The sequence below is a fragment of the Trachemys scripta genome, chromosome 1 (genome assembly GCF_013100865.1).
Source record: "Trachemys scripta elegans isolate TJP31775 chromosome 1, CAS_Tse_1.0, whole genome shotgun sequence".
Taxonomy (NCBI): domain Eukaryota; kingdom Metazoa; phylum Chordata; order Testudines; family Emydidae; genus Trachemys; species Trachemys scripta.
This window is the reverse complement of record NC_048298.1, coordinates 49224515-49241337: the sequence shown is the minus strand read 5'-3', so window position 1 is coordinate 49241337 and position 16823 is coordinate 49224515. Positions and strand designations below refer to the sequence as shown.

General features: G+C 40.4%; 1 protein-coding gene across 1 annotated transcript in view; it reads right to left on the bottom strand.

Moving 5' to 3' along the window:
- Positions 1-730: 730 nt before the first annotated feature.
- Positions 731-16823, bottom strand: part of DOCK4 (dedicator of cytokinesis 4) — a gene marked incomplete in the record, with an annotated part of 410929 nt that continues 394836 nt past the window's right edge. Inside the window, 4 exon segments of the mRNA XM_034758276.1 lie at positions 731-2449; positions 5762-5823; positions 6869-6982; positions 10907-10979. Of these exon segments, the coding sequence (XP_034614167.1) occupies positions 2030-2449; positions 5762-5823; positions 6869-6982; positions 10907-10979 (669 nt within the window).

Here is a 16823-nt window from a genome sequence, read left to right as displayed (position 1 = left end):
TATATGCAAATGATAAATTCAACAATTCTGCTCACTGCCAGAAATAAAATAAATGGCTTCAGGAGCAAATAACACTGATTCATACTGTGCTCAAGCACTAGTCAACCAATCTATTAAACTACACAGGGGGGGAAAATCAAAGCAGCTTTGTTATCTTACTTGTGACACCTTAGTTAAATCTTAGGCATTACCTCTTCATACCAGCATAAATATGTAGCCTTCTACATCTTTTATAATGTGGTTACAGACACAAAAATGTTATAGTCAAAAGCAAGAGCTAGTTCAAGGAATTTCAGACTTCAAAATAGGCAAGATACAAAGCTAAAATTCATATGTTCCTTTTTCAGTTATGAATACTTTCACTAAAACATAAATATTTTAACATATATTAATTTTTTCTGACATTCAAAATTGTAAAGTCAATATGGCAGAATTATTGTTAAAAGCACATATGTACAAATATTCTTTTTTCCATACATAAAGTATTTGGCATAATTATAACAATCTTACTGCATACACAACTGTTTGCTTCTTTTTTCACATAATGGTACACTCCTTATTAAAATTAACCAGTTATGTACAAAAATACTTGAACATTTATTATAGAAAACCTCTATAGCTACCATCAACAGCACATACCTGCTGAAGGTTTCACTGAGAGAATATAAAAAGTGGTCACTTTCTTCCAATTAAGCTATCAACAAAGCAAACAATTAAAATCAACAAAAGAAAGAGCTACAAAAAATACATACACAAGGTGCTTTCTCCACACTCCTACATCTGGGCATTAGCTTTCCATTGCTTTACAGACGCTATCTAGTGAAATTCAACCTAGAACTGTCTACCATCATCTTCCTTCAGTAAAGATGACAATGATCAACTAAGTTAAAACAACCAATCAAAAATAAAAACCAATAACAAACAACAACAAAAACCTGCACTAGTAAGAATATACACGAAGAGCTGTTAGGAATTTTGTTAATTTGTGCAGAATTGTGAATTAATGCCCTTTATCTTTTAAAAATTTACTGATACATAGCTAGTGATTTATATTCTTTAAATTTGTTCACTTACTGCATTGATTTAATACTAACCAGTATTGATTCTTGTGTATCCTTATTAATGGGACACATTCATTTATGCCTCTATAATATCTGGATATTTGTTCTTCTGGTACAGAGTTTTTTTTTTTTGAAGTTAACTTTCAAAGACAGGAGAAAACCTCCAACTATTAATGGGATTTTTTTTGTATGGGCTAACTGAAAGAGTAAAGGTAAATCGCACCTTAAAAAGAAAGAAGTGCACCAGATACAGGAGATAAGCTACTGTTATGAGACTAAAGAGTTTCTCAACAATCAAATTAATTCCCAGAAAGGTGTTCTACACTGAATGAAATGTGAATATTTGTTACTCTTAGAAAGCAACACAAAAGTAGTATTTTGTTTCAAGAACTTACAACTTTTGTCTTTAGAACTTTTTACTGCAGGGTAACTTGCATTAACAACCCCCTCCTCTGCACCACCCCTAACCCCACATGCACAGATATTTGAATTGACCAACCTGCTCATGGGGAAATGGGAACAACCTTCAGCCTACTTGCAGAAATGTCCTAGCCTACAAACAATGTGGTTAGGAAGCGTGCATTTATTTCTAGTAATTAGCTCAGTTAGCATAGCCTACATTTTGTAAGAAGCATACAACTAATGCAAATGAGAGCTCGTGGGGTTTTAGATTTAATTAAATTATTTTTTAAAAAATGAACATAACATACCAAAAAGCTATGCATCCATATTTACCACCTTGAAATTAACAACATTCTCTCATTCATGCTTCCTGTAATATCTGGCAATCAAAATTATTAATTTCATTTAATAATGTGCAACATAATACTAATAAGCATTTTAAAAATCATTTAAAAGAAAAATTGGGTAAAATATTAAAGTGCCTACACTAAATGTATTTTACTTTTTTTAAATATTATTTCGTAAACGGTAAAGAATTCATTGCAAGTAAATATAAAAGTGACTTCTTATAACTGAGACACTTTCCGAGGAAGAGGCCTGGGCCGAGGAACCTGTTCAGTCCTCCGGCTACTGTTTTCCAGATTGTTTGGCCGCGCCAGCAGGGGTTTGGGTGGCAGTGCTGGTGGATCTGAAGTGACAGGGATGGAGAGGCTGTGAGGTAGCGGAACAGGCCGTCTCAAAGTTCGTTCATAAACGCTGTAAGGTGGAGGAGTTTTACTTTCTTTTCTCATCGGCTCCTCAGAAACACTGTAGTTTGGAATAGTTTGTTCACTCCCTTGACTTTCAAAGCCAGAAGTTTCTGATGTGCTACATCGGCTAAGTGAAGAGATTCCACTGCTGTAACTTCCTGACAAGACTGGGGAGTTGGATATGAGCCCCGAGGAATGACATTCCACTGGAGATGGGGTAAATGATTGCATGGATCCCTGCAAAGAAGAAAAGAGAAGGATTCATGTGAAGGAGAATTAAGAGCAATGTTTCTCCGTGAACACTAAAAATCCGGGTAGATTTTTTTTTTTGCACTGATTCTTGGGAGCATGATAGATGAAACATGTATTTATGGTCGAATTAAGATCCAGTAAAAATATAGTCCAAGCTTGTCTATAGAATGCTTATATTTTCTAACTATACATCAAATACTGTTCATGTCAACAATTTATTTTAGTGGAAGTAAGCTATATTAAAATGTTGTATTCCTATCATCAGTCTCTGGAAAAATCTGTCAGTGTTTAAAAAGAAATAACTTTCATAGTACTGACAATGGAATATAGCTTGCAGTGTAACTAGTAGCACTGTGCCCTCTACTGCCAGAACACTGTATCTATATCACATTGAGTACTACTACTTCAGTCTCTGGTTTAGAATATATTTACAGCTTTCCTCCCATTTTTTGCAATGAATCATGCTGTAAAAAGAGATATAACACTGCTTCATGTGTGCTAATATTCCATATATGATTTTTTAAAAATTAACTACTTAATCATTTTATAACACAGGAATGATAGCTGTTTAATGAGAATAAACTTCTATTAAATTCCCCTGCATTTTATCAGTGTGGTGTCTGGTTTCAGGACCATAACTTATTATCAGATACCATTAACAGTGCAGGTAGCTTCAAATTCTGCAGTGTGCATCAATGTCATTGAAAATTTTTAGCATCTTTTGCTTGTGAAAGCCACAGAACTTCCAGGATTGGGAATATACTCAAATCACCATCGCCAGCCTGGTTTAGAAGTATTGTTTGCTCTAAGCCAAGTGGTGATGAGGCAGCTCAAGCTATTGTATATGTGATAAATATTATTCACTAAGATTCTCACTTATGAGTCCTAGTTCCTCAGCACAAGATTGGTAGAACTCCCTCAACTCTTAAAGAATTTTTATCCTCAAGAACAATAGTACTGGAGTAGAGTATAAAACAGGCCCTCTGTTGGCAGTCATGTGCCACCCTCGATACCTGAAGTCATAGGTATTGAGTTCTTGGTCCTCAGTATTGAGTTCTTGGGTCTTCAGAAAGGATGAAAACAGTAGGTACTGAGAGAGGGCCAGGATCTCTTCCATGTACTCCTGTTGAGGCCTCCAACTCAAGGCAGCTCCACATTATGGTTTCCAGATTTCCCCTTTCTACAGTCATGTTACAGAAGTGGAGATGGGAAGAGTGAATCCAGCTTTGCTGGTTCACTTGTAATCTTTTGAAAGGATACTATTCCAACTTCAAGGCACTGCTTGCATCCTACATTGACAGATATAGGATTTCTTGGCAGAGGCAAACCAGTTTTTGCACTGATGAAGACACTCAAACGTCAGTGCTCTTGGGGCATGAAGTTCTACCCTTGATACAGAGCCTATATCAGTGCTACCTTATGTCATTTTTTCTGCTGGCACATTTCTTAAGCTTCTTACCTTCTAGGAGTGAGAATCCTGGCAGTGAGAATCATTAGAAAGGTAAAAATTACCTGTAATTATAGCTTTCTGTAGATTTTACTCGAATAGATTTCTTATGCACTTACCCCACATATAATTTGGGGATTATTAGAGCTGGTTGTAATTTTTCTTTTTTTGAAAAAACAAACAAACCTGTTTAACAGTAAAAAAAGGGATTGTGAAAATTGTACTTTTTCTCCTCAACTCTAGTGATCTTTTTTTAAAATGTCTCAGTGCTTGCACTTTGTTTCTGTTTTTTCTCTGGAGCAATTTTTTCAGTGACGATAAAATATTTTTAATTGGCCTCTCCTGGGAACTCTGCCACCAATGTAAGTGGAGGATCTGACTTGCAATGTTTGTTGGGTAGCATTCATACCAGGCAGGGGATGATGCACAATGGTCAAAGTGGGGACATGACACACTATTCCATTACTGCTATCCTGGTGGGTCAAAATTCTTCATGAACCAATAGAATTTGGTTGGTCTGACGCTAAGGAGTTAAGAGAGAGGAAGGAAAACTTTAGCAGAACATCTTCAGGGAAGCAGAATCACAGTAAAATAATTTTCCCTTTTTGATTTTGATTTCTTTACAGTAGAATAGCACTTGTACTGAATTGTGAGGAATTGAATGCGTTAGGAAAGATGTAGACTTCTAGAGATTTGCTGAAAACTCAGTTTATCCTAAGCATTTTTATATAATGCCCATCACTGCAATAATTAGGCACCAGTAGTATACTGTCCATTAGAATCTCCTTATTCTCCTCTGACTGTCCTGGAAGTTACTAGGCCACATGGTACTACAGGCCAGAGATTCAGATTCTGCTGAAGAAAGGAATGAAAGAAGCTTGGGTTTGAAAAACTGTAAGAAATACAATTAGTTTTTAATTATGACTTAGTCATAAACTCAGACTTATTAGTATTAAGGTATGAAATATACAACAACAAACAACTGAAGAGATAAGAAAAGATATTATACATACAAAAGGTTTTGCTAAGTACCAAATACGTTAGACTTATGCTAGCTAGTTTGAGAGACAGTCCGGGCACACCAGACTCAATCCTCAGCTGAACAGTGGTGGAGGGAATGTGGATCTAAAACAACTTTATGTTCCCCTGATCTTGGGCTGGCTGGTGCCCAGCTGCTCTGTTCCAGATTAGGATCAGATAGCTGTGAGCACAGCAGTGGAGTGGAGACAGGTGCTTAGAGTTGGCTTTATGCACCTCCACCCCATGCCGGGGGAATTCTTGGCTGCCCATCTAGAGATTGATTCAAAGCCCACTGAAGTCATTGGAAAAATGGAAAGATTTTCATTTACATCAATGGAACTTAGATTAGATTCTTAGGGGCAGCTTCCTCAGGCAATGCAAAGGGGCTGGAAGAAGGGCCAAAGATTGAGTCCAACGTATGGAAGGGGAGGAGTGAAGAGGGTTTTATTTAATCGTCACTGTGGGCTAAGAAAGCTGGTGTATTTCGGAAATCCTGCTAACTGCTTTCTTCAGGTTGTGTTCCTTTGTGTAGTAGGAGGCTTCCACATTTGTTAAGGACATTACATCTGATATATTATCTGGACAAAGGCTTAGGCCAAAATTTTCAAATGAGAGCTTCTGGGTGCTCAGAACTTCTGAAAATCAGGCCACTTAATTTCAGTGCCTAAATATTTAGGATCCTAACTTTAGGTACACAGTTTTGAAAATCTTAGTGTGAAGGTTTTAGGGCTGCTACTGTCAGTTACATTTGTGAATGTGAAATGTGCATAAATGCAGTAGCATACATCACACAACATAGACATAACAAGCCCCATGGAACAGGCCAGTACCTTCATTGGAGATCTGCCAGCAGGAGAAGGGGAAACTGAAGCTACATGCCTTGCCGGTGAAGCTGTGAAGTTAGAAAGGGTTCAATTTAATTTCAAGGAAACTAGACAGATTTTAGAATGCCACCCTCGTGAAAACTGTAAATCAGATTTATTATAGAAATTCTACCAGATACAAAAGGTCACCAGTATGTTTAGATGTATCACAGAAAAAAAGAAAAAAAAAAAGATACAAAGGTATTCCTGGGAAAGCTTTGTTAATGGAAAAAAGATGATCCAATTTTTACTACCCACTGCCTCCCCCTGTTCGATTCTGTGCATCTTGCTCAAAGGCTGTGCATACTTTAGAAGATTTCATTTGTTTTCAAAGTTATGCAAAGGTTATCTTACAAGAGAATACATACAGCATGAAATATTTATGCACCCATCTCCCCTGGCAATTTTTACATCATTCTAAACTAACTGGCAACGTGATTGAAAAAAATTCCTTATCATGCTCTCTTCCCCTCCCTTTGTTTGTTCTTTTAAGGAAAAAATTCTGTACATATGTGTTAAACAAGCAATAACACATCAGAAAGCATGCTTCTCCCAGAGGCCTGCAGGTCCATGGTGTATTGTGAGGATAAATGGAAAATATCTTCAACCATACTTAAAGTAGCACTTAAATATCTTTTCCTTTAAATTGACAAAATGATTTTTTGAAGGACAAACTGGTTAATGAAACTGAAACCATGGCATTACATGACTGCCTATATAGCACCACCCAATAAGATGCTTCTTTTCAGAGTGCCCAGGTTGTGATTACTAACCTCCAATCATTGTAAGATCAAAAGACCAAAAAATCAATCATCTCTTCTGGGTATCAACATGAACTGCTTGAATCTAATAAGTCATTAAATGAAGATGCAGGATATTGAAAATGGAATGTTACAAGAGTACAGAACGTTAACAAGATGAAAGTAACTGCAGCTCTACAGCCTTCCATCCGAGTCAATGAACTGATAAATTATCCTGCCCAGGGAGTTAAGTGTTAATCACAGTGGAAAGAGTCAAAGCCATCAAGTAAATCATTTTGTATTGGAGGTTGGCCTGAAATGTTCATATATTCACCAGTTTGTGTGGGTCTTGGTGGCACAGGGGGAGACATAAGCTTTCCACTTTCTGACATATTCCTGGCTTCTTTTCCACTGTCCAGACTCCAACTGCTGGGTGTGGTGTTTACAGCTGGAAGAGAATGACAATGCTGACACATCCGCTAATATTTCCAGCTCTCAATTCCAACCTCTCCACCTTTCCTATATCCATGAAGATTACAAATATGTAGAGTTAAAATGTTAACCAACTTAACAGCATGCCTGAAAAACTCACCTGATTACAATAGCATTTAAAAAAGCACTTGAAATCATGCATGTTAGACTCCTGGCCTGCTTGATGTGTGTATTTGGCTCCCTAGGTGAGTCTGAGATTGTACCGCAATTTGGACCTCATGAGCAATAGCAACTGAAAGAGCACTCTGGTGCTTTGCACACACAGATCCAGCTACAGAGGGAAACAGACGACGATCCCATGAGTCAGGGCTACTCTACACTAGAAGCACTGCATCAGGCGCAGCTGCACCGATGCAGTTGTGCTCCTGTAGTGCGTCTGGTGGAGACACTCTATGCTGACAGGAGAGCGCTCTCCTGTCAGCATAATTACCCCACCTCCACGAGAGGCGGAAGCTGTGTCAGTGGAAGAGCATCTCCCGCTGACATAGCGCCAGTGTGGACAGCACTTAGGTTGCTGTAACTTGCGTCGCTCACGGGGGTGACTTTTTCACACCCCTAAGCGTGGTAAGTTACAATGACTTAAGCAAAAGTGTAGACCTGCCCTCAGATTCTCCCTGTAGCAGGCTCCCTGTTTAAAGAGTTCTATGTGGAATAAAACAGACTGTTCCTAGGCAGTTTCCTCTGAATCGCTTTACATATGGAAAGGCTGGAGAAGTAAACTGACTAGAATTCCAGCCAATATTCCCTCAGAATATCTTCAATGTTAACACACTTCTGTTGCCCTGGCATAGACACCCCCGGCCCCCCAAAAAACCCCCGCAAAAAACCCGAGAGAGAGAGAGAGCGCAAAATGGAGGGGTAGAGGAACTGAACAAAAATACATAGGGTGATGAAGAGAAGAGATAAAGTTAAAAAACATTAAAAACTGCACACAAAAATGGAGTGAGGGCAGCATATGACCTTTACTTTGTATACATGAGGTCCAAAGGTTCTAATTAAAAATGTAATTTTACTCGGTTGTAGGATGACTTTGGCACCCTTGACTTGTATAAGATCACTGTTTGGTATTTATCAGTGTCATTTTCCGGGGCTTATACATCTTTAATTGAATTGTAGTGCATGGAATAGTGATTACTGCACAAAGCATGGAATATTCTCTATGACGGGAACCAGAGAGGTCTCATACTATAATATTCTCCACACTTGTCTGACAAAAAGATATTTAGCACTGGCAGACCCAAAAGAGATCTTAAAAATTGCAAATTTTCCTCAAAGCTACCCTCTAGTTAATGAAAAATCTATTACCTTAAAAAAAAAAAAAAGGACTATAGAATTGGTAGAAGCCCTTTTAAGCTTAACCATCTGTTGACAATAAATTCAAAGTGCTTCCAAGATATAGGGAGCACAAGCTCTGTCTACACCATTCTTCTCTTGGCCTGTCCTTCATACTTGTGTGCAAACATGATACTGAAACACAAGAAGGACCTTGTGCTCATTTACAAGAATGGAGTGAAAGTCAGAGTGCAGTGTTCATGTTGTTATTCACTATTTCTATTGCAGTACATTTAAGGACTACGAGATTCCTACTGTACCAGGCACTGTACAAATAACAAAAGTAACCAGATGGGCAGGACCCCGGCTAACTGGCTCCCTAGGCTCCAATCTCCTAACCCAGAGATCTTACAATTGAGAAAATACATAACAGGAAATAAATACACAAATAAGGGGGGCACAAGGTAAGAGGGAGAGGGAGATATGTTTAAACCAGTATCCAATTGGTTTCTATAGTCACATGTACCCTGATGTTCATGTGCCCAGATAATAATGATAAATCTGATACTGGCACGAACGAAGCTTGACAGTAATCCATTTGCAGAAATATTGCTCACAACCTGTCACTACATTAAAAAACAAAACAATGACAAAAATTTCCTGACATTTTATTACACTTTCTAAAGCAGAAACATTTTATAAAATGTTCCCTGTAGATATTACAAAGAACTAATTTGTGATGAGTGAACAATTTTATTCAAGGGGGGCTAAATAATGAAGTTGTTTGCTTGCAGAACAACGAATTTATGAACTAAATTAAAACAAACGTATTTAAAGCACCAAGATTCCTTGTATATTTAATTTTCCAGTCCTAATATCCAGGATTCAGGTTTACCTGGCAACTCCCCATTTACATTTTAATATTCATTTATTCATAAGTACACATAACATATATTATGCTTTTAATAGGTACCAATTAAAATGCATTCCAGTGAGAACATTTTTATCGATCTTTTTGATTAATTCTCCTGGGGAGTGCTTCTGCAGTAGAGGGTTGACCCTGAGAGCAGCACACAGTAATCAGCCTATTTCTTAAAAAAACATTTTGTCTTGTTATTTCCTAATATGTAAGAGAGACATTTAATGGTAATGGTAATATGTTACTTCCATCTAGCAGCATGAGCTGTCCTTACTTTAAAAGTAACCAGATGGGCAGGACCCCGGCTAACTGGCTCCCTAGGTTCCAATCTGGTGGTTGAGTAGACTACCTAGACGGCCAGTTCTTCAGCTCCCAGATCAGCATATACCATTTTGTAAAGACCAAAATATTTCTGCTGCCTGGACCAGAGCTTTGGAGCAGAGCCCGGAGCAGGAGTGTGGACCAGTAGGTTTTTGCCCACAGCTGGAGCATAGCCGGAGCGGAGCAATTCAAAAATTTGATTGCTCCAAATCCCTGGCCTGGCCATTTTGGATTTTTTGGTCCCATGAAAAATTCTGGCTTTTGAATTTTCATCCTGATTCAGGATGAAAAAATATTAGAAAATTCAATTTACTTTGCAGGATGGAAATTCCACTTCCTGGTCGGCTCTAGTTATAATTTGCTTTTGAATTGTATGATTTGAAATTTACTGCAAACCATTTGGAGTGTCTCTGTGTATTCCAGAGTGATTTCAGTTTAAAATTTAGTGCTCTGTGAAGGGGTAATTACGCCAACAATACAGAAGCACCCTCATTTATATTTTCTTTATAGCCAATAATGGATGTTTCTTATTTACTTTAATATGTTAAAGATAATTAGATCTATTTCCAATAGCATTCTAGATATAAACAGGGGGAGCAGAGGTAGATTATGTATGGCTAAATGGGAAATGGATGTACCAAACTTCAGAGTTTCCTCCCATCCCAAGATCATCTCAACCTCCCCTTCAGCCTCCAGATGAACATGTATCTTTCTCCCACTCCTGAGCCTTTAAACTTCCTCCCAAGTGATCCAGTCCAGTCAGCTCAAGACCATGCTAGCAGGCAGACAGCCAGCAGCAATGCCTTTCCATCTGCTGTTCCATCTCTGACTCTGACTCCTTGCTATCTGCTGGGTCCTTCTGAATGCAAGGCTCAGATCACAGGTACACTGTTCTTTCCTTGTGAAGCAATTTGAGACGTATGGATGCGAAGTGCTATATGAGATCTAGGAACTATTATTATTCACCAGCCAGTCAGGAGGAGTGATATTCTAGAGTGACAAGTTAAATTTATCTTCACTGACAGGGGCGGCTCCAGGCACCAGCGCACCAAGCGCATGCCTGGGGCGGCAAGCCGCGGAGGGCGGCCTGCCAGTTGCCGTGAGGGCGGTAGTCAGGCAGCCTTCGGCGGCATGCCTTAGGGAGGTCTGCCAGTCCCGCGGCTTCGGCAGCAATTCAGCGGTGGGTATGCTGAAGGCGCGGGACTGGCGGACCTCCCGCAGGCATGCTGCCGAATCCGTGTTACCAGCGGACCTCCCGAAGGCACGCCGCTGAAGGCTGCCTGACTGCCGTGCTTGGGGCGGCAAAATACATAGAGCCGCCCCTGTTCACTGATACCCAGATTGGCAGTGGTACAGGATTCTACTCACCTTTCTCAGGGCCAGACAGGTTAGGATCACTTCGGGGCAAAGCACCATCTCCGATATGATTAAACAGCATTCTCTGGAAATTCAGAACAGTGCATTTTATGGGACAAGACAATGGCAATCCAATGACCTTTTAAAAGACAATTACATTAATTTTGCAAAACCAAAATGTTCAAAAGAATTTGGCCCAAATTATTTAAATAAGGAAAATGATCTTGAAAACTGAGGTAATCCAAATATACAGAGCTGGTAGTTTTGTATCTTTGTTTTTTGTTTATTAAAGAGGCATATTGGGGTAATCCTCCCCACCCCCTGAGAACTTAAAATTTTATGGAAATGAGTAGAAAAAAATGGAGATGAATTCCTCCTTTTTGGAAACGTGTGCATATTGGAATAATTTGAGATAGTTATTATTTATTGGCTTTGGCAGTATATAAGGCAGTTCCCTGCCCCATTACAATTACAACCTAAGGCCCAATCCTGAAGTAAAATCTGTGTGCTTTCACTTCAGTTGGATACCAAATGGGTATAGAGGTCCATCTGCAAGGATTCCTTGTAGGATCAGGACCTAAATTGGATACCGATATTTGGTGACGTCTCCTTGGTACAGGGTCATTTTCCTAATTCGACCCAAGATCTGACACTTCTAGGTAGCAGGGTCCTTTAGCTTTATAGTGGGTAAGAATTATCCCCTGCATTATGGCAATTCCCTCCTACCTGAATATTGATTACTACAGAAATCATAGGAATACAGTGCTATGAAATTATTCTAAGTTTCCAGGTGTTTCTATTAGCAACATTCACACAGCACATTGATCACTTTTTGGAAATCCTTTTTGACATTAAATAACAGGAAAATAAAATAAGTAGCTATTCCCACAAATAACTCAGATCTAATTTTTGAGGCAAATCTAAATAGAGTGCTGTGTTCTACAATTTAAAGGCAGACCAGACCAACAATCAGTGAGGGAAAACCAGTCAAGCCAAATCCTGTTATCACATCATCTTCCAGCTTTAACTACTGCTCTTTGACAAGAAAGTGAGGCAATAAGTAAAAAAAAAAATCTGGTTTCCTTTCTGAAGGAAAAGTACAGGGGCTGAAAAAGCACTGAAGTCACCAGTAGGGATCAAGGAAGCAAATTCATATGAAACAGAAAGGAAAGAGGATAGATTGAAACAAAAGAATGACAGTTATGTATTTTGCAATGCTGTTGCAGCTGTGTAGGTTCTAGGATAAGAGAGAGACAAGATGGAAGAGGTAACTTTTATTTGGACCAACTTCTATTGGTGGAAGATAACCAAATATTAGTATGTCCAGGATGTTGAAGCTGATCATGGCATTCAGGAACAACATCATAACCAGCATCAACTTCCTGGATGGCACGATAAGCTTCAGCAATGGAACCCTACAGACAATTATATACAAGAAACACATGAATCACCTCACCTACCTTCACAGATCCAGTAACCACCCCAAACACACCAAGAAATCTGTTATCGAAAGCCAGGAACTCAGATTCCACAGAATATGCTCCAAAGATAGACCCTTAAGATCTTTATAACTGCCTTCATCAAACAAAGAGACTCCATCAGAGAAGCAAATCACATCAGGGAACGGACCACCTAAATACCTCAAGAGAACTTGCTTTGATACCAAACCCCCCACCCCGTCCCTCCAAAAAAAACAACAAAAAAACCCACCAACCCAAAACCCACCCAAACAAACCCCCAAACTCCAAACGCACATCCCTGCTTGTCACCCACCAACCCATACTGGAATCCATATAGAGTATCATCAAACAATTACAACCCATACTTGATGGGAACCACATCCTGAAAGAAATCTTTCCCAAACCCTCTTTTCTGGCCTTTTAACAACTCCCCAAATCAAAAGTAAGCCTCCCATAGACCAGGACACACTAATTCAAAGCAGCACCAGACCGTGCCAGAACAACAGATGCAAAACCTACAGACAGAGGCAGATTAAGATCTCCTGAGGCCCTGGGTCAGAGCAAGTGTGTGCGTGTGTGTGTGTGTGGGGGCTCTAGTGCTGGAATTGGGGCCCTGCCCAACCCCTTCCGCCTGCGGTCCCATCCCCATTCTGCCCGCGGCCCCACCCATGACCCTACCCCATTCCACCCCTTCCCGTGTCCCTGTCCACATTTTGCCCATTCATTAGGAACTGGGGAAACTTTTGGGATGGGGGGAGCCTATACAGAAGAGATGGGCTCCACTTAAACCAAAGTGGAACCAGACTGCTGGCACAAAACATTAAAAAGGTTGTAGAGCAGCTTTTAAACTAGGAGATGGGGGAAAGCCGACTGCTGCAGAGGAGCATGTGGATCGGACAGAGACTTCTCTTAGGGGAGAGTCTAATAATAGAGACTCTCCAGGTTATAGTCGGGAGCAGAGAATGGAAGAGGATAATGTAAGGGCCAGATCAGATGATAAACGTTCACATAAAAAAGAATCTGACACATCAGAAAAGGGCAGACAAATAAACAGTGACAAGTTTTTAAAGTGCTTGTACACAAATGCTAGAAGTCTAAATAATAAGATGGGTGAACTAGAGTGCCTTGTGATAAAGGAGGATATTGATATAATAGGCAACACAGAAACCTGGTGGACTGAGAGCAATGGGACACAATCATTCCGGGGTACAAAACATATCGGAAGGACAGAACAAGTCGTGCGGGGGGGGGGGGGGGAGAGTGGCATTATATGTGACAGAAAATGTAGAATCAAATGAAGTAAAAATCTTAAGTGAATCCACATGTTCCATAGAATCTCTATGGATAGAAATTTCATGCTCTAATAAGACTATAACATTAGGGATCTATTATCGACCACCTGACCAGGACAGTGATAGTGATGATGAAATGCTAAGGGAAATTAGAGAGGCTATCAAAATTAAGAACTCAATAATAGTGGGGAATTTCTATTATCCCCATATTGACTGGGAACATTTCACTTCAGGACGAAATGCAGAGATAAAATTTCTCGATACTTTAAATGACTGCTTCATGGAGCAGCTGGTACGGGAACCCACAAGGGGAGAGGCAACTCTAGATTTAGTCCTGAGTGGAGTGCAGGAGCTGGTCCAAGAGGTAACTATAACAGGACCGCTTGGAAATAGTGACCATAATACAACAGCATTCGACATCCCTGTGGTGGGAAGAACATCTCAACAGCCCAACACTGTGGCATTTAATTTCAAAAGGGGGAACTATGCAAAAATGAGGGGGTTAGTTAAGCAGAAGTTAAAAGGTACAGTGACTAAAGTGAAATCCCTGCAAGCTGCATGGGCGCTTTTTAAAGACACCATAATAGAGGCCCAACTTCAATGTATACCCCAAGAAGAAACACAGTAAAAGAACTAAAAAAGAGCCACCGTGGCTTAACAACCATGTAAAAGAAGCAGTGAGAGATAAAAAGACTTCCTTTAAAAAGTGGAAGTTAAATCCTAATGAGGCAAATAGAAAGGAGCATAAACACTGCCAAATTAAGTGCAAGAATGTAATAAGAAAAGCCAAAGAGGAGTTTGAAGAACAGCTAGCCAAAAACTCCAAAGGTAATAACAAAATGTTTTTTAAGTACATCAGAAGCAGGAAACCGGTGGGACCCCTTGATGATCGAGCTACAAAAGGAGCGCTTACAGATGATAAAGTCATTGCAGAGAAACTAAATGGATTCTTTGCTTCAGTCTTCACGGCTGAGGATGTTAGGGAGATTCCCAAACCTGAGCCAGCTTTTGTAGGTGACAAATCTGAGGAACTGTCACAGATTGAAGTGTCACTAGAGGAGGTTTTGGAGTTAATTGATAAACTTAACATTAACAAGTCACCGGGACCAGATGGCATTCACCCAAGAGTTCTGAAAGAACTCAAATGTGAAGTTGCGGCACTATTAACTAAGGTTTGTAATCTGTCCTTTAAATCGGCTTCTGTGCCCAATGACTGGAAGTTAGCTAATGTAACGCCAATATTTAAAAAGGGATCTAGAGGTGATCCCGGCAATTACAGACTGGTAATTCTAACGTTGGTACTGGGCAAATTAGTCGAAACAATAGTTAAGAATAAAATTGTCAGATACATAGAAAAACATAAACTGATGAGCAATAGTCAACATGGTTTCTGAAAGAGAAATCATGTCTTACTAATCTATTAGAGTTCTTTGAAGGGGTAAACAAACTTGTGGACAAGGGGACAGAGTGTACTTAGATTTCCAGAGAGCCTCTGACAAGGTCCCCACCGAAGGCTCTTAGGTAAGTTAAGCTGTCATGGGATAAAAGGGAAGGTCCTTTCATGGATTGAGAACTGGTTAAAAGACAGGGAACAAAGGGTAGGAATTAATGGTAAATTCTCAGAATGGAGAGGGGTAACTAGTGGTGTTCCCCAAGGGTCAGTCCTCAGACCAATCCTATTCAACTTATTCATAAATGATCTGGAGAAAGGGGTAAACAGTGAGGTGGCAAAGTTTGCAGATGATACTAAACTGCTCAAGATAGTTAAGACCAAAGCAGACTGTGACGAACTTCAAAAAGATCTCACAAAACTAAGTGATTGGGCAACAAAATGGCAAATGAAATTTAATGTGGATTTGGGGGATAATTTAGCTACAACAAGTCAGGAAAAAGTTCTTGGAGTCATCGTGGATAGTTCTCTGAAGATGTCCGCGCAGTGTGCAGAGGCGGTCAAAAAAGCAAACAGGATGTTAGGAATCATTAAAAAGGGGATAGAGAATAAGACGGAGAATATATTATTGCCCTTATATAAATCGATGTTACGCCCACATCTCGAATACTGCATACAGATGTGGTCTCCTCATCTCAAAAAAAGATAAACTGGCACTAGAAAAGGTTCAGAGAAGAGCAACTAAAATTATTAGGGGTTTGGAACGGGTCCCATATGAGGAGAGATTAAAGAGGCTAGGACTCTTCAGCTTGGAAAAGAGAAGACTAAGGGGGAATATGATAGAGGTATATAAAATCATGAGCGATGTGGAGAAAGTGGATAAGGAAAAGTTATTTACTTATTCCCATAATGAAAGAACTAGGGGATCACCAAATGAAATTAATAGGCAGCAGGTTTAAAACAAATACAAGGAAGTTCTTCTTCACGCAGCGCAGTCAATTTGTGGAACTCCTTACCTGAGGAGGTTGTGAAGGCTAGAACTATAACAGCGTTTAAAAGAGAACTGGATACATTTATGGTGGTTAAGTCCATTAATGGCTATTAGCCAGGATGGTTAAGGAATGGTGTCCCTAGCCTCTGTTTGTCAGAGGATGGAGATGGATGGCAGGAGAGAGATCACTTGATCATTGCCTGCTAGGTCCACTCCCTGTGGGGCACCTGGCATTGGCCACTGTCGGTAGACAGGATACTGGGCTAGATGGACCTTTGGTCTGACCCGGTATGGCCGTTCTTATGTTCTTATGATCCCGACCCATTCTGCCCCCTCATCTGCAGCCCCATCCCCCTGTTCACTCCTTTTGGCACCCCCCAAGACCATAGAAGCTCTATCCCCATGCCACGGCCCCAGGGCCTCAGAGGGGAATGAGGGCTCCTCCAGTCCTGGGGCTGCAGCCAGGGTCTGAGCGCTGGGGCTTCCCGCGCTACCCTGTGCTTCCGCTGAGGACCGGGGTCTGGGCACTGGGGCTTCCCCTGCCCCACCCCACCTGCCTGGCACTTCTGCCAGAGACCAGGGTTGGGGAGCTGGGGCTTCCCTGCCTGCCCCACAGATTCTGCCACTGCTCTGAGCTTCTGCTGCCCCATGGCAGATTTCTGCTGGGGCCCCCGGAGTCCATGGATAATCTGCCACAGCTCACAGACTTATCTCCACTGCTAGGATGATTAATGCCTGACACAACACACAAGATCCATGGGTCCTACGTATGCCTAACACAATAAGTGGTGTAGCT